The sequence below is a fragment of the Panthera pardus genome, unplaced genomic scaffold (assembly GCF_024362965.1).
Source record: "Panthera pardus isolate Hobbes unplaced genomic scaffold, ASM2436296v1 HiC_scaffold_25, whole genome shotgun sequence".
Lineage (NCBI taxonomy): Eukaryota > Metazoa > Chordata > Mammalia > Carnivora > Felidae > Panthera > Panthera pardus.
In genome coordinates this window covers 51583103-51601633 of record NW_026526821.1, presented here as the reverse complement: position 1 = coordinate 51601633, position 18531 = coordinate 51583103, and the positions used below count along the sequence as shown (strand labels likewise).

The following is an 18531-nucleotide window of genomic DNA, read 5'->3' as shown; positions in this document are numbered from 1 at the left end:
TTGGGGGAGTCAAAAGTTATATGTGGATTTTCAACTGAACAGAAGGTTGGCACCCCAACTCCTGCATTGTTCAAGGATGAACTGTATTTCATTTTTGGGGGTGCTAATATAAATCTTCAAATTCTGCTTGTTCATTGCTGGTATATAGGGAAGCGATTGCCTTTTTTATATTACTGTTGTATCCTTCGAACTTGCTTATTATTTCCAGGATTTTTTTAATCAGCTCTTCTGGATTTTCTACGTGGACAGTCATGTTGTCTACAAAGATACAGTAGTTTTATTTCTTCCTTACCAACTTGTGTATCTTTTATTTCCTTTTCTTACTGTATCAGCTAGGACTACCAGTATGATGATGTAAAGGAGCAGGGGCATCCTTTCCTTGTTCCTGATCTTAGAAAACTTTGACTTCCTTACCATTAAGTATGATGTTAGTTGTTTTGCAAACTGGTGCAGCCTCTCAGGAGAACAGTATGGAGGTTCTTCAAAAAACAAAAAATAGAACTATCCCATGATCCAGCAATTGCTCTATTAGGTATTTACCAAAAGGATACAAAAATACGAATTTTAAAGGGATCCATGCACCCCAGTGTTTATAGCAGCATTGTCAACGATAGCCAAATTTGGAGAGAGCCCAAATGTTCATTGACTGATGAAAGGATAAAGAAGATTAGTATATGGCGCTTGGGTGGCTCAGTCGGTTAAGCATCTGACTCCTATAGGGCAGGTCATGATCTCGCAGTTTGTGAGTTTGAGGCCCGTGTTGGACTCTGTGCTGACAGCTCAGAGCCTAGAGCCTGCTTCAGATTCTGTGTCTCCCTCTGTCTCTGTTCCTCTTCCGCTTGCACTGTTAATGCTCTTTCTCAAAAATAAAGATTAAAAAAACATTTAAAAAATTGGTGTGTGTGTGTGTGTGTGTCTGTCTGTATATCTGTATGTATATATATACATATATATACAGATGTATGTATATACAGATATATACATATATATACATGTATATATATACATCTGTATATCTGTATATATATATATATATACAGATACATACATATATATATACATATACATACATATATATATACATATACATACATATATGTATATATATACATATACATCTGTATATATATGTATATATATACATACAGATATACAGACAGACACACACACACACACAAACAATGGAGTATTACTCAGCCATCACAAAGAATGAAATCTTGCCTTTAAAATGATGTGGATGGAACCAAAATATATGCTAAGCGAAATAAATCAATCAGAGATTGAAACCAATATTGCACTGTATGTTAACTAATGAAAATTAAATTTGTTTTGTTTATTTTTGAGAGAGAGAGAGTGCACGCAAGTGCACAGGCAGGGGAGGGGCAGAGAGAGAAGGGGACAGAGGATCCGAAGCTGGCTCTGCTGACAGCTTGATGTGAGGCTTGAACTCATGAACCATAGGATCATGACCTGAGCTGAACTCGGTCACTTAACTGATTGAGTCACCCAGGTGCCTGACAAAAATTTTAAAGTAAAAAAAAATAAATAAAGTTTGATGTTAGTTTTTGTAGCTACTCTTTATTAAGTTGAGGAAGTTTACCTCTGTTTCTGGTTTTGAGAATGTTTTTGTTTTTTTATGAACGGGTGTTGAATTTTGTCAAATGGTTTGCTACATGTATTGACATGATTAAGATATTTTTTTTCCTTTCTTTTTGTTTGTTAATGTGATGGATTACATTATACATCAATTGATTTTTGAAAGCTGAACCAGCCTTACATACCTGAGATAAATCCCACTTGGTCATGGTGTATTAATCTTTTTATACATTGTTGGATTTAATTTGCTGGTTTTTAAAAATTTTTTTTGAGGATTTTTGCAGCTATGTTTGTGAATGATGCTGGTCTGTAGTTTTGTTGTAATGTTTTTGTCTGGTTTTGGTATTAAGGTAATACTGGTCTCAAAGGATGAGTTAAAAGTTATTTGTTTTATCCTCTGAAAGATTGTAGAGAATTGATAGAATTTCTGTCTTATTTTTTTTTTAATTTTTTTAAAGTTTGATTTATTTTTGAGAGAGAGAGAGAGAGAGAGAGAATGAGCGGGGGAGGGGCACACACACACACACACACACACACACACATGATCTGAAGCAGGCTCCAGGCTCTGAGCTGTCAGCACGGGGCTGGAATTCACGAACTGCAAGATCATACCTGAGCCGAAGTTGGATGCTTAACTGACTGAGCCACTCAGGTGCCCCAGAATTTCTTTCTTTCTTCTTTTATTTTTTCCCCAGAAATTCTTTCTTACTAAATGTGTGATAGAATTCACTAATGAATTTGGTGCTTTCTGTTTTGGAAGGTTATTATTTATTCTATTTATTTAATAGATATAGATCTATTTCTTGTGTGAGTTTTGACAGATTATGTCTTAAGGAATTGGTGCATTTCATGTAGGTTACCAAATTTATGGGCATTGAATTATTAATAATGTTATCTTTAAAAAATATTTTTTGCTTTTAAAGTATTTTGAGTGAGAGAGAGAGAGAGAGAGAGAGAGAGAGAGAGAGCACGTGTGAGTGCGAGTGCAAGTGGGAGAGGGGCAGAGGGAGAATCCCAAGCAGGCTCTGCCTGGTCAGTGGAGAGCCTGATGGAAGGCTTGAACTCATGAACCACAAGATCATGACCTGAGCTGAAGTTTGACCCTTAACCAACTGAGCCACATAGGTGCCCTTTATTCTCTTTTTAGTCATGGGGTCTGTAGTGATCCCTTTTTTTATTTCTGGTATTAGTGATTTCCATCCTTTGTCTTTTTTCTTAAATTACCCTGACTGTATGTTTATTGATTTTATTGGTATTTTCAAAGAATCAGCCCTTGGTTTTGTTGATTTTATCTGTTTCTTACTGTGTTTCATGTTATTCTTTAATTTTTATTTTCTTTCTGCCTATTTTGGATTTAATTTGTTCTTTTTATAGTTTCCTAAGGTGGAGGCTTAGATAATTGATTTTACATTTTTTTCTAATATGGGTATTTGTTGCTGTAAATTTCTTTCTAGTGCATGGTGATGGAATGATGGCAGACCCTTCTCTGTGGGCCTTTCATAGTGTACCCATGCCAGAGGAGTGTGCAGCCCTGAACCATTGCCCAGCCTCCTCACTGGTGGGCTGTGAGCACTGAAGGGGACTGTACAGTGTGAAAAAAAAAATTCTCTGTAAACAGTGCTTTTGCTGTATCCCACAAATTTTGATAAGTATGTTTCTTTTTTTAGTTCAGACTACTTAAAAATTTGTCTTGAGACATCTTCTAGCCATGGATAATTTAGTAGTTTGTTGCTTAATTTCTAAATATGGAATTATTTAGCTACCTTTGTTTTACTCGATTGTGGTTTGAAATCATACATTATAGGATTTCTGTTCTTTTAAATTTGTTAAGGTGTGTTTCATGGCCCATAATGTATATTTTGGTGAATGTTTGATGTGAGCTTGAGAAGAATGTATATTTGTTGTTAGATGAAGTAGTCCATAGATGTCAATTATGTCCAGTTGATAGATGATACTGTTTAGTTCAATTATGTCCTTACTGGTTTTCTGCCTGCTGGGTCTATTGCTGATAGAGGGAACTAGAAGTTTCCATATATATATATTTTCCATATATATATAATATATATATATATATTCCATATATATATATTCCATATATATATTCCATATATATATATTCCACATATATATATATATATATATCTTTAATATATATATACACACATATAGTGTTTTGTTTTTTACCTTACATGTACTGTGTGTAAGTGCATACATACCACGTTAAGAACTTCTATGTCTCCTAGGAGAAGAATTGACCACTTTATCAAAATGCTCCTCTTGATCCCAGATCACTTTGTTTGCTCTGAAGTGTTTTTTTTTTTTTTTAAATCAATGTAGCTACTCTTGCTTGTTTGCTTTTGATTAGTGTTAGATTGGTATATCTTTTTCTAACCATGTATTTTTACCGATTTATGTATTTAGTGAGGTTTAAATGACATAAAATATATTAATTTCAGGCATACAACATAATCAGTATTCATATATATTGTGAAATGGTCACCACAGTAAGTGTAGTTAGCATCTGTCACCACAGAAATTTTTTTTCTTGTGATGAGAACTTAAGATTTACTCTACTGGTAACTCCTTCAGTTTTGTTTGTGTGAGAAAAAAAAATATTTCTTACCGAGGATAATTTCATGGAGTACTGCACTCTAGGTTTGTTGTTTTTTTCTCTCAACTTTAAATATTTCATTCCACTCTTTTCTTGCTTGTGTAATTTTTGAGAAGTTAATTTCTTACCTTTGCTTCTGTTATAGGTGAGGTCTGTTTTCTTTAGCTTATATGTCATTTGTCTTTTATTTTCAGTTGTTTGAATATGATATATGTAGGTGAATTAGTATTATTGGCATTTATTCTGCTTGATGTTCCTTGAGCATCCTGGATCTGAGCTTCCTGGATTTGTGGGATTTTGTGTAACATTAAATTGGGGGAAATTCTCAGTAATTATTGTTTCAGATATTTCTCCTATTCCTTCATCTCTTCTCTTTTATTGTAGTCCTCTTTCATGGATGTTCTTCCTTTTGTTGTTCCATAATTCTTGGATATTATTTTATTTTTCCTTATTTTTTTCCTCTTTGCTTTTCACTTTGTAGATTTTTTTTTTTTTTTTTTTTTTTTTGAGATATCCTCAAGCTTGGAGATTCTTACTTCAGCCATCAAAGGCTTTCTTCATTTCTATTTTTTTTCTCTAGAATTTCTTTTTAGTGCTTTAGAATTTTTATCTCTCTGCTTACATTGCTCATTTGTTTTACTTTATCCTTTGGGATCTTTAGCGTATTAGTCATAGTTACTTTAATTTTCAGTCTGATATAATTCCAGTATCTGTTGCATATCTGAGTCTGGTTCTGATGCTTGCTCTATCTTTAAACTTTTTTGTTTGTTTGTTTTGCCTTTTAGTATGTCTTGTCATTTTTTTTTTTTTCCTTACAGCTGGACACGATGTAGTTGGTAGAACTTAAGTAATGTGATGGAGTTTTTATCTCTCAAACTTGCCCACACTGAGTTTCCAACAATTGTCTATTACAGTTTAGGTTTTCCTACCTTGATATTGGTTGATTTTGGTTCCTGTGGGGATTTCTGCTGTGGTGAGGTTTGATTCTCTGTATTTATCTCCGAGTTTGGAAGGTAGTTAGTGACCTAACTTCTTTTATTATAGATCTAAAAAGAGCTGTGTTTTTTGTTTTTTGGTTTTTTTAGTTCAGCTTCTTACTTGTTGTTTGGGCAGTGTGGCTACTTCTAAGTTCTTATATACCAGACTGGAAACTGGATGTCTGGAGTCAATTTTAAAGGATTTGTCCTTCTTTTTTTCAATTGTGATAGGACTATATAAGATGATATAATTGATTTAAATAGTTATTCTTTTGTCTGGTTAATCTCTCCCTATTAGCTTTTGGGTTATAAAAACTAAAATACTGTTTCTGAAACTCTTTTGAGTAATTTGTTTTATCTTTGCATTTCTAAATTGGTGCCACTGTAAATAATCTGAGATTTCCAACTTCAGCTGAGTCTCCAGCATTCCACAGTCCATTTACCTGTCCCTTTCCCTAGGGCTTATAAATTGTAAAAAAAAAAAAACCACATAAAGTTTACATCTTAACCATTTTTAAGTGTGCAGTTTATTAGTGTTAGTGCACATTGTTACGCATCAGAGCTGCAGAATATTTCCATCTTGCAAAACTGAAGCTTTCCACCCGTTGCACAACTCACCATTTTTCCCTTCTTCTAGCCTTTGGAGACCATTTGACTTTGTTTCTATGAATGTATTACTTTGGTTACTTCATATAAGTGAGTTTATACAGTATTTGTTTTTTTGACTGGTTTACTTAGTATAATATCAAGGTTCACCAATGATGTACCTTGTGATACAATTTCCTTCCTTTTTAAGGCAAATAACATTCTGTTGTTTGTATTGTGCATATTACATTTTATTTATTCATTCATCCCTTGAAGGACAAAGGTTGCTTATATTAACCCTTGGCTGTTATGCATAGTGCTGTTATGAATATGAGTATGCAGATATTTTTTCTTTTTTTTCTTATTTATTCTTTCATTCATTTATTTATTTAGAGAGTGTGAGTGAGTGAGGGACAGAGGAGAGAGAGATAATCCCATGAGGTGCAGAGAGAAGGAAAGAGTGTGGAGCTAGGAGCAGGGCTCACCAGATGCAGGGCCTGAGCTCACAAACCGTGAGCTACCCAGTTGCCCTTGCAGATATTTTTTTCAATACCTTGCTTTCAGTTCTTTTGGTTATATACCCAGAAGTTGGATTGCTGGATCATATGGTAGTTTTTATTTTAGTTTTATGAGGAATCACCATACTGTTTCCATAATGGTTGCACTGTTTTGCATTTCCATTAACAATGAACATGGGTTCCATCTTTTCCATATTATTATCAACAGTTGTTATTTTCATTTTTTTCTTTTTGGATAGTAGTCATCCTAATGGTTATGAAGTACTATCCCATGGTGACTTTGATTTCCATTTCCCTGATGATTAGGCCATTCATATATCATTTTTAGAGAAATGTCTGGTATAAAGTCTTTTGCTCATTTTCTAGTTGGGTTATTTGATTTTGTGTTATTGAGTTGTAGGGGGGTTTTAAAATCTATCCTACATATTACTCTTTTATCAACTGTATGGTTTGCAAATATTTTCTCCCATTCTATAGGTTGACTTTTTATCCTGTTAATTGTGTCCTTTGATGCACAAACATTTTTAAGTTTGATGTAGTCCTTTTGGTCTATTTTTACTTTGTTTCCCATGCTTTTGGTGTCAATTCCAAGAAATCCATTGCCCAATCATATGTCATACAGCTTTTCCCCTGTGTTTTCTTCCAGGAATTTTATAGTTTTGAATCTTAGTTTTAGGTCTTTAATTCATTTTGAGTTAATTTTTGCACATGGTATAAAATAATGGTCCAGCTTTACTCCTTTGCATGTGGATGCCCAGTTTTCCCAGCACCATTTGTTAAAGACTGTCTTTTCTCCATTGAATGATGTTGACAACCTTGTTAGAGATTATGTATACATGTGAGTGTTTATTTCTGGGCCATTTACCTGTCCTTGATCACCACCTTATCTTCTTCCTTTCAGTCACTGTATTAGAACTTCACTGTCCACCTCAAATTCTTCACAAGTTTTACTCATCAAACTACCTTGCCTCTTTGGTAAACTGAGACTACTGGCAGTGAACCACCAGGCCCTAGTCATTATTCTGTTATCCATATATTTCCTCTTTTTTTTTTTAATTTTATTTTTTATTTTTTAAAATTTACATCCAAATTAGTTAGCATATAGTGCAACAATGATTTCAGGAGTAGATGCCTTAGTTCCCCTTACCTATTTAGCCCATCCCCCCCACAACCCTTCCACTAACCCTCAGTTTGTTCTCCATATTTATGAGTCTCTGTATATTTCCTCTTCAGCGTTCCTCCCTGACGCCTTTTTTTTTTGTTCTCATCCCTTTCAGCTTTCTGAGCCCTGATTTCTCCTTTTTCATTCAAATTCTCAACTGGCAGTTTTTCCTTAGCATGAAAAACACATTCATGTTCTTTGTCCTAATAACTGTCCACATCCATGTTCTGTCATTGCCCTGTTTCTTCCCTCACTTTGTTAGGCTCTTTGAAAATGATTTTGGGACACCGGAGTGGCTCAGTCGGTTGAGTGACCAACTTCAGCTCAGATCATGATCTCACGGTGGGTGGATTCAAGCCCCACGTCTGTCTTTGTGCTGACAGCTGACAGCGCGGAGCCTACTTTGGATTCTCTGTCTCCTTTTCTCCCTGCCCCTCCCCTGCTCAAATTCTCTTTCTCTCTCTCTTCCCTCCTCCCTGCCCCCCCGAAATAAACATTAAGAAGAAAAAAAGAAAATGATTTAGCAGTATTGGTTCCTTAAGAGAAGAAAGAGTGTGATATCCAAATAGAAAATTTGTATATATATTTTTATGAGTTGAAAAAACTGCTTGGGGGCCTCACCTGGGTGTTAAGCATTTGACTTTGGCTCAGGTCATGATCTTGCAGTTTGTGAGTTTGAGCCATACATCAGGCTCTGTGCTAACAGCTCAGAGCTTGGATCCTTTTTCAGATTCTGTCTCTCTCTGCCCCTCCCCCATTTGTGAGCGATGTTTAATTAGTTAATTAATTAGTTTGAGAGAGCTCAAGCAGGGAAGGGGCAGAGAGATTGGGAGACAAGGGATCTGAACCGGCCTCTGTGCTGACAACAGTGAGCCCAATATTGGGCTCGAACTCATGAAATGTGAGATCATGACCTGAGCTGAAGTTGGATGCTCAACTGACTGAGTCACCCAGGAGTCCTGGGAAAGGGGTTTTATTAAGTTAAGGTGCTATAACAGAAGACTTATGTGGCATTGCTAAATGACATTCGAAAGAAGTAGAGAAAATATGGATCATATGGATCATTTAGTAGATGTTACTTGAACAGTTGCCACTTAATGAATTTTTTTGGTTTAATAACTTATTTAAAAAAATTGGGCTTTAGCCTGTATTATTGACCAAATTAAGTTTTAGACTTAAAAGTAATTTTAGAGAAACTGAAAGAAAATATAGATGAGTATTAATCTCATATGAGAAAGATCCTTTTACCATATAATTTGAAAAAAATGAACAGCAAAGATAGTTTTTACTGCATACAAGTTGAAGCTTTATTTCACAAACACATTAAACACTGAATTAAAGGTGGCAACCTGGGAAAGCTTTGTAAAAAGCCCTCAAATGTCAGTATGGTTTAAGAACCGTTAAGGGTTTTAAGAACTCTTTAAAAATTAGTGAGATAATCTTTTCTCTGTCCTTTCAAAGTTGAGAATGGCTAAAGTATGTTAGCGGCGAACTGATACTATAAATATTTCAGTGTGAATATTAGAAACTGATCTTCTTAATCAGAGAAATACCAGGTTGACTTAGTCATACCTCTTCTACTTACCAAATTAGTGATGAGTGAAGAAATGGGAAAAATTAATTTTGAAGAATATGCACTCTGACTTAGGCATTCAAATACTGAGTAGGGAAGTAAATAGGTAGACGCTTTAGGGAAAATTGGCAGTATAGCAAACGGTTCAAATATTTATATTCTTTGAACTAGTTATTTAGTTTTTAGGAATTTATTAGGAAATAATCGGGTACACAAATTTATGTGTATTTCAGTAAATAGTGAATATGTGACACCTGCCAGTTAATATTCTTGGTTCCATGGTGGTGGACAAGCCACAGGGGCCTTACCTTAGTGGAGCCTTACAGTTTTGAGGGATAGACACCCATAATAACAAAAATAATTATGACCTGTATGAATTCAGTGAAGGAAATAAACAGGATTTTGTGAGAAATAATGAAGAAGGTGTACTTCAGTCAGGGAAGACAGTGGGAGAGTGCTGCCCAGAATTGTCTGAACCACAACTGTGCTGCTGTGTTGTCCTGCCTAGATGGGATTCTGTAAGTGTTTAGTCAGAACCTCATATGTCTTAGTTGCTCATCTGGTAAGCTCATGCAGGCAGTTGATGTCTGAACTGTGGCTCCTCTTTGTACTGAGCAGATTATTATGTAAACAACCCATTATCATCAGAGTCAAATCAGTTTGTCTCATTAAGGTCTAAACTCAGCTCGTGTTGGGTGAAGATCTCAATAAACCTAGTTCTCTTAGTGAGTGAACAATACAGTGATAGGTGACTTCTGCTTCACAAAGATAGGAAGAAGTGATATCAGGGACCAAACAGTGAGATTTCTGAGGGTTTGGCTGCCCAAAGTTAGTATGGTAACTTTTCCAGCGTCTCCTCAAAACTTAAAAAGATCAGAAGGATTCAGAGACCCCACTTTCTGGGTCTGTATTCCTACTGAAAATGTAGATTTTTTTTTTTTTCTTTTTTTCCCCCTTTTGCTTCACTGGAGTTTGCTCTCTTTACTCAGCTAAGGATACCTGTGTTATGTTTTTGACAGATATACTGGACCCAGCCCTGCTTCCCCAATGTGTACAGGGGAGGTGAGAGGGAGGTGAGTGGCACAGGTGGCCTCCCTCTTATTCTACACTTCTCGTTGTTTCACTGTGCCAGACTAGAGTCATGCCCAATAGAGTGATTTTTTTTGTTTTTGTTTTTTTGGAGGGCCAGGTGATTCTCTGAAACTTATTTCCCCTTAGTTGTGGTTTAATTAGGATAGTGAGAATCTTGTTTGTTCATTCATGTGTGTGTTTATTTAGATGATGAGGCATTGGTCTACTTTAAGGGAATTAATAGTTTCTTTTTCATTTACATACATTCATTGAATTTCTATGACATTGAAAACACTGGATGGAAATCATATCACATTAATGCCTGCTGTTGGCCAGATTGTTTAAAACATTCCTCAGGGCTGCCCCTGTTAGAGAGATGCATTCTGGTTTTAGTCATTGGCTAAAATTAAACTATAGTATGCAAAGGCCAGATGAAGTAAAGTTGAAGTAAAGAGCTGGATAGGGGCCATATCATGCTAGTCTTTGGTGAGAGATTTGGGCATTTTCAAAGTATAATTGGAAGCCATGGCAGGATTTTAAGTTTTAAGCAAAGGCATAACATGAATTGTCTTATGTTTGAAATTATACCCCTTTGGTGAATGAATTAGATGGGAGGAAAAATATATACAAGGAAGCAGGAACGAATTAGCTTTTTCAGAAGTCCTAGAGAGAGATCATAGCAGGCTTAGACTTCGGTGGTAGCAACAGAGCTGTAGAAAAATGGATGGATTGAGGGGCGCCTGGGCGGCTTAGATGGTTGACCATCTGACTCTTGATTTCGGCTCAGGTCATGATCCCAGGGTTGTGGGATTGAGCCCCATGTTAGGCTCTGTGCTGAGTGTGGAGCCTGCTTGGAATTCTGTCTCCTTCTGTCCTTCTCCCCCCACCCCCCCTTGTTCTCTCTTTCTCTCTCAAATTAAAAAAAAAAAAAAAGAAAGAAAGAAAAACTAGTAGATTGAGATAACATAGAACTGACAGGTTTTGGTGATGATATTTTATATTTTGCACATAAGTTTAGAGCTCAGGAAAAATGAGAGCCAAAGGTCTATATTTTATAGTCAACATATCAGTGGTCATAGGTGAGATTCAGTATATGTTGCTGATGAGATCTCCTGAAAGGGTAGAGGGTTTAGGACTAGGGGAAGTCTGTGAGGAAGAGCCTGAGAAGGAGTGCTACTAAGATAGAAGTCAAACTAGAGAGCCTGGTATCTTTGAAGTCATGAGAAGAGTAATTTAAGAAGATGAATGTGATTTAAGAGTATTTTCTGTAGGTTTCATTGAAAAGGAAAAGTTGAAACATAGTAAACAGTGGGGATTAAATTATTGTAATCGAGGTGCTGCCTAGTCTGCCCTAGATAACCACATCACTTCAGGTATCTGATCAAATATCTTGATGAGACCTTTTCTGACAATTCTGTCTCTCTCTTACTTTATAGAATCTATAAATTCTATAGAATTTTTTATCTATAAAATCTATAGAATCTATTTGTGCCCCAGCACCGTTACCAACTAGGAAAGAAGAAACAACTAAATGGGCACAATGTTAGTTAGGATTCTGTGATTTGTGAGATGAATACTGGTTTTAGCTTTGTTTAAAATGTGACATACTATAAATAATAGATGAAATAGTACAAAATAGCACTCTGTTTTCCTCCTGTATAGATAACAGTTTGCTTGTCACCACTCCTAAAATGCAGGCTTCGTGAAGACTGATGTTTTTGTGTACTACTGGTTCCCCAGTGCCTGGAACAGTGCCTGGTGAATAATAGTAGGCATAGCGAACAAATCCTAAATCTGCATTTTTTAGAATAAAAAGAATAAATGAAAACATACTGCTTTGTAGTAGACTTCTTCACTTAATATATTGATTTTTTTTTTCCTGTGTCCTTGTATAGTTTTCAAAGATTAGGTGTTTGATGGCTGTGTACTCTTTTATCATGTGTGTACAACATTATCTGGTGTGTCCCAGCATTTTAAACTTGGGAATAAAAGAGCCAGCATGTGGACTTGGCTTATTACTGGAAGAATTCAACTTTTATTTCTGCCTTTTTAATTTCTTGAGGGTAAAATAGTGATCTGTAGAGATAATAGTACCTGGACCAGAGAGTCCCCGGTGCCTTACTGGAATGGAAGTACCTGCTTATTTTTCCCCATAAAGGCTTACATATGACCAGAGAAGAGAGGTTTCTAGTATACCTCACCTTCCTTAAGAAAACAGGTTTCTGTTGGTTTAGTTATCTTTAAAGTAAGAGAGTGGCACTACATGGTTTTCAGGTTTCTTGCTGGTAATAAATTCTTAATTTCTGACATCGTCTTTTGTTTTGCTGTTTTTTAAATTTATTTTTTGTTTTATGATGAGAATTATAAAACATGGAGTCATGACTTTTACAATATATATGCATTTATACAGGCAGTTTTTTTCCTACCTTTTAGGTGAACAGAAATCAAATATATTAATATTAATCTCATTAGGACAAATTTTTAGTTCTGTGAAAACTTTACAAAGTTCAAAATATGAAAAGTAAAAACTCTTAATTTTTTTTTTTAGAAGTCAATGAAGGGATTCTATTTTGCAAAGCTGTACTATGAAGTAAAAGAATACGATCTTGCTAAAAAGTAAGTACCAAACTGTAAACATACTTTAGTTTTCTAAAATCAATTTTTCCCCTTGTATTCTTACTTGAAATGGCTGAAAATATGATGTTTTAGCAGTTCTTCTTCTTCCATGTTCTGGAAATAAAGTATTCGATCACTTCAGACTGTTATAAAGAACTAGCCTCAATTCCATGGAGATTGAGCCTAGAATGAGTATTTTCTGCATGCCCGCTGCTTGTTTATACTCAGGACAAGAAATCATTAGGCTTAAAACACTTCTAAGGAATAAAGAGAACCGTGTTTATTTTTAATTTCTTTCTGGTTAGATACCTATTACTTTAATCAGTTTGAAAATTACCAATGAATATAAAATTAAACTGTGATTTCTGGGCAGGAGAATGAATAGCTTCTATAAAAGATCTTTAATTGACTCAGTAGGTAACACTCTGAGGCTTTGTCTCATCTGTAAGGCAAAGAAGGTTGGTGATCGATTGGGAGTGGCTTAAGGCAGGAAATTAGAAGGGAAGGCAGGCAGGTTAAAGCATTAATGGGAAGATGGAAATGCTATTAAGTAAGGAAAATGGTAACACCTTTATTTAACAGCAGTGGGGCTGTCAACACTGTTCCTTATTAATATGACACTTTTTCCTTCAGATTTGGTCTTTGGTCTAACTTCTCTTAGGTAATACTCACTGAGCCTTGAAGATGTTTAACTTATTTTTTAGCTGTTACCTGATGTAAGAAATGGAAATTACCTACATTTACTAGTTTATTTAGTAATTTTTCCTCTGTTCTATTTTAGATGGGAACAGTACTGTTAGATATTATATTTTTATTTAGAAGGTGAATAGTACATTCTTGGGGCACCCTGGCTGGCTCATTCAGTAGAGCATGCAACTCTTGATCTTTGGGTCGTGAGTTCGAGCCCCACATTGGGTGTAGAGATTACTTAAAAAAAAAAAAAAAAAAAAAGGTAAATGCATTCTCTTGGTTGTTATTTGGAAAGTTGTTACTCTTAGTATTTTGCATTATGATACTTTAAAAATATTTACTATAATTGTTTTCTGCTTCCTATGTAAAACCCTTTAAGTGCTTTACCAAAATATCAGGAAGAAAAAGCAATTTATGCATTCATTTCTTATGTGTGAGTAGCATTAGAAAAAACATTTAGTAAATATAGTATTTAATGGTAGAATGAATTTATTGTCACTTTTGTAAGTATGTTTGTGTTTATTCTTATGGATACTTTTGAGTTGTCTGCATATTCTACTGTAAATAAATAGTGGTAGGCAATAATTAGAATAACAATGTCAATTAGTTTAGTGGTTGCTTTGGTTTAAGATGTTCTCTTTGGTTAGTATTTACATAGAGTTCTGAATGTGAAAATTTAAAGATTATTTATTTTTATATTGTTATTTTTATACAGATATATATCTACATATATTAATGTGCAAGAAAGGGATCCCAAAGCTCACAGATTTCTTGGTCTTCTTTATGAAGTTGAGGAAAATATAGACAAGGCTGTCGAATGTTATAAGGTAAACTGTTAAGATTAAAATATAGCCTTTGCACCACCACACATATGCCCAGCGTAGTTTATATAATAAATTCAAATATATTTTATGGATGCCATGAAAATAAGCGTTGGTATCATAGTACTATTAAGCAATACAGATTAGAACAGATTTTAAATTATTTGGCCCAATGTACACTGTAATTTAATCATTAAGAAGTTAGCACTTGTAAAAGATTAACACCTATAAATTCTAAGTCTAACATGGCCAGAAATGCTGTTCTTGTAAGTGGTTTTCTTTCTTTTTTTTTTTGATATTTACCTAATAAAAACATAATTTTTATTTAATTCATCTGCAAAAAAATTCCAAGGCACTTTAATTTTAACAATTTTTAAATAACACATTGTCATTTAGAAGAGTTTTTAGTGTGGACAATAATAAATTTTTAGCTTTTATAGGTGAGTGTAGGTACCTTAGGAATCGTACTAATTTTATTATTTCTTTTCTGATATCAGCGTTCAGTGGAATTAAACCCAACACAAAAAGATCTTGTGTTGAAGATTGCAGAATTGCTTTGTAAAAATGATGTTACTGATGGAAGAGCAAAATATTGGGTTGAAAGAGCAGCTAAACTTTTCCCAGGAAGTCCTGCAATTTATAAACTAAAGGTAAAAAACTGAATAAAACAAATCATAATAAAAGCAGTTGGGGACGTGCCTGGGTGGCTCATTTGGTTAAGTGACTCTTGATTTGGGGCTCAGGTCATGATCTCAAGCCCTGTGTCAGGCTCTGTGCTGACATTGTGGAGCCTGCTGGGGATTCTCTCTTTCCCTTTCTTTCTATTCCTCTCTCCCTCATACTTTCTGTCAAAATAAATAAATAAAATTTAAAAAATAAAGCAGTCAGGGAAAACTTAAGTCACAACCATTTCTGATATTTGGAGTTTAAGTGACTTTTCAGTAGCAAACCTTAAACCAGTAGGTGTAGGAGTTGATGGAAAATGGATGAAGGTGGTCAAAAGGTGCAAACTTCTGTGTGTAAGATAAGTTCCAGGGATATGATGGATAACATTGTGACTAGTGTTAACCACACCATATTGTATATGTGAAAGCTGTGAAGGGAGCAAGTAGATCTTAAAAGTTTTCATCACAAGAAAAAAATAATTTATAACCATGTGAAGTGATGGATATTAATTAAACTTACTATGGAAATCATTTCACTATATACATGTCTCAAATCATTGTATTGTGCATCTTAAACTAATACAGAGTTATATGTCAATTATGTCTGTAAAAAATGGCAGAACAAAATTTTTTTTTCCTTCAAAACCTTTCTGAGCATATGCTGTTTTTTTAAGATACTATTATGTTTTACAAGTGGTATCTCATTTACCCTTATGAAGTGATTAATATTTTGGGGATTTTACAGTTTTGTAGCTACATGGCAGAGCTAAGACTTAAATTGAGGTCTGATAGAAAATTTTTGCTTTATTGGGTGAAAAGAATGACAGGTTAGTGTTATTTTAAAGCCTTTTTTTTTTTTTTTTAATGTTTATTTCTGAGACAGAGAGAGACAGAGAGAGACAGAGCATGAGTGGAGGAGGGGCAGAGAGAGAGGGGGACACAGAATCTGAAGCAGGCTCCAGGCTCTGAGCTGTCAGCACAGAGCCCGATGCAGGGCTCGAACTCACAGACCGCAAGATCATGACCTGAGCAGAAGCCAGACGCTCAACCGACCAAGCCACCCATGTGCCCTATTTTAAAGCTTTTTAAGAACTATTACCTAAAAATGGAAGGAATTGGGGTGCCTTGCTAGCTCAGTTGGTAGAGCGTGTGACTCTTGATCTCGGGGTTGTGAGTTTGAGCCCCACGTTGGGTGTAGAGATTACTTAAAAATAAAATCTTTAGGGAAAAAAAGGATTGTGTTATGTTATGGGATAGTGATGTTTTCAAGCAAAAGAAAAAGTAGTTTCTCCAGTATGTTACAGATAATTACTAAAAATAATAGGAACTTCTTGCTAATGTATTGACCAATTCTAATTGTTATTTTTTACTGAGTAAATGTAGTTTACTTAAGTAAATCTTTTGGAGCAAGTCTTTACAAATTTGTTAGGCAAACATTTTAAGTGTGTAGTTAACCCTTGAACGATATGGGGGCTGGGGGCCATGATCCCCCCCACTTTATGCAGTCGAAAATCTGCATACAGCTTTTTTTTTCTAAGATTTTATTTTTTCAAGTAATCTCTACACCCAACATGGGACTTAAACTCACAACCCTGAGATTAAGAGTTCCATATTCTGTTGACTGAGCCAGCTGGGCATCTCTGCATATAACTTTTGACTCCCAAAAAACTTTATTAACAGTCTACCGTTGACTGGAAGGAAGCCTTACTGGTAATATAAACAGTCAGTTAACACATATTTTGTATGCTATATGTATTACATACTGTATTCTTACAATTGAAATAAATTGAAAATTTTAAGAAAATTATAAGGAAGAGAAAATATATTTATAGTACTGTACTGTTACTTTTGAAAATAAATCCACATGTAAGTGGACCCCTGTGCATTTCAAACTTGTATTGTTCAAGGGTCAATTGTATATTGTTTTTAATAGTTCCGTCACGCCCCGTTATACATATTTTTGATAGAATTTATTTTGAAATAATTTGTTTTCAACAGGAAAATTGCAAAGATTGTACGGAGAGGTTTTATGTATACTTCACCCAGCTTTCTGCACTGGTTATGTGTTACGTAACTATAGTATAATATCAAAATCAGGAATTTGACATTGGTACAATGTGCGTGTATAGTTCTTTTTCATTTTGTCACATGTAAGGATTGGTGTAACCACTACTGCAATTAAAAGTATAGAACTGCTACCTCATCATAAAGATCTCCCTCAAGCTTCACCTTTTATGGTCCTACCCACCCCTCTCCTTCCCATCATCCTTAACTCTGGCAGTTACTATCTGTTCTCCATATTTATAAATTTGTAATTCAAAATGTTATATAAATGGAATCATGCAATATACAGTCTTATGAGGTCAGCTTTTTTTCATTGAATGTAATGCCCTTGAGATCCATCCAAGTTGGGTGTATCAGTAGTTTGTTCTTTTTATTATTGCTGAGTAGTATTTTGTGTGTGGATATATTCCACAGGTTAAACCATTTACTTTTTTTTTTTAAACATTTATTTTTGAGAGACAGAGAGAGACAGAGCATGAGTAGGGGAGGGGCAGAGAGAGAGGGAGACAGAGAATCTGGAAGCAGGCTCCAGGCTCTGAGCTGTCAGCACCAAGCCCGATGTGGGGTTCGAACTCTCAAATCGCGAGATCATGACCTGAGCTGAAGTCGGATGCTTAACTGACCAAGCCTCCCAGGCACCCTTAACCATTTACTTTTGATGGATATTTTGATTGTTTCCAGTTTTTGGCTTTTACCTCATATGAACAACTGTGTACAGATTTTAGAATCTAAAGTATTTAAAAAACTCCAGGACACCTGGTGGCTCAGTTGGTTAAGTGTCCGACTCTTGGTTTCTGCTCAGATCATGATTTCACAGTTGGTGAGTTTGAGCCCCACATTTGGCTCCACGCTGACAGTGTGGACCCCACTTGGGATTCTCTCTTCTCTTCTCTTCTCTTCTCTTCTCTTCTCTTCTCTTCTCTTCTCTTCTCTCTCTCTCTCTCTCTCTCTCTCTCTCTCCCCCCGCCACCCCCCCCCCCCGCCCCGCTTGCACACACTTTCTCTCTCTCAAAATAAATATAAAAATTAAAAAAATATAAAAACAACCCTAGAGATAAACTAGTAACATTGTTTTCCTCTTCCTATAATAAGCAGCTGGGTTTTAAATATTAATCTAAAATGTCAGGTCCAAGTGTGTAGATTTCTTTACCTTATTGTCTTTGTGTTATGCCTGAAATATAATTTCCTTATTGGCCTTGACAATCCAATTTATTTGATGACATTAACATTAAGGAACATATATATTGGTAGGAGTTTATTTTTCTGGTATTGTAAAAAAAGAAAAATGAGCTGCTTCTGAAGGATGGTGATTTTCTTTAGTAACTTTAAAGATACTGTTGTCTAAAGCTAAACCTTTCTTATATCAGATTTTCCCCCATTTTTCTGAGCTTGAAATGCAATTCTATTTCTTCTAAAGTTTAAGACTTAACTAAGGTAAGTAGTTTTTTGGCATTTGTTTAATGAATGAAAATATTGGTGAGAGGGCTTTTTCTCTTGGATATGAGAGTAGAGTTTTTGAAAAGCAGCTATGAAGGTATTGATCTTTTACTTACAGATTTTTTTTTTTTAATGTTTATGTATT

At 35.1% G+C, this 18531-nt stretch overlaps 1 protein-coding gene and 1 non-coding gene across 3 annotated transcripts in view; both read left to right on the top strand.

The window, feature by feature from the left end:
- Positions 1 to 18531, top strand: part of LOC109258054 (E3 SUMO-protein ligase RanBP2) — an 81955-nt gene that overhangs the window by 11737 nt on the left and 51687 nt on the right. For both annotated transcript variants that reach the window (XM_019434583.2, XM_019434585.2), the window contains exons 2-4: positions 12642 to 12709; positions 14115 to 14226; positions 14718 to 14870. In XM_019434583.2, the coding sequence (XP_019290128.1) occupies positions 12642 to 12709; positions 14115 to 14226; positions 14718 to 14870 (333 nt within the window). The remainder of the gene's footprint in view (positions 1 to 12641; positions 12710 to 14114; positions 14227 to 14717; positions 14871 to 18531) is intronic.
- Positions 3052 to 3188, top strand: LOC128773571 (small nucleolar RNA SNORA42/SNORA80 family). Its single transcript, XR_008417934.1, has one exon. It is a non-coding gene; the product is annotated as a small nucleolar RNA SNORA42/SNORA80 family (small nucleolar RNA).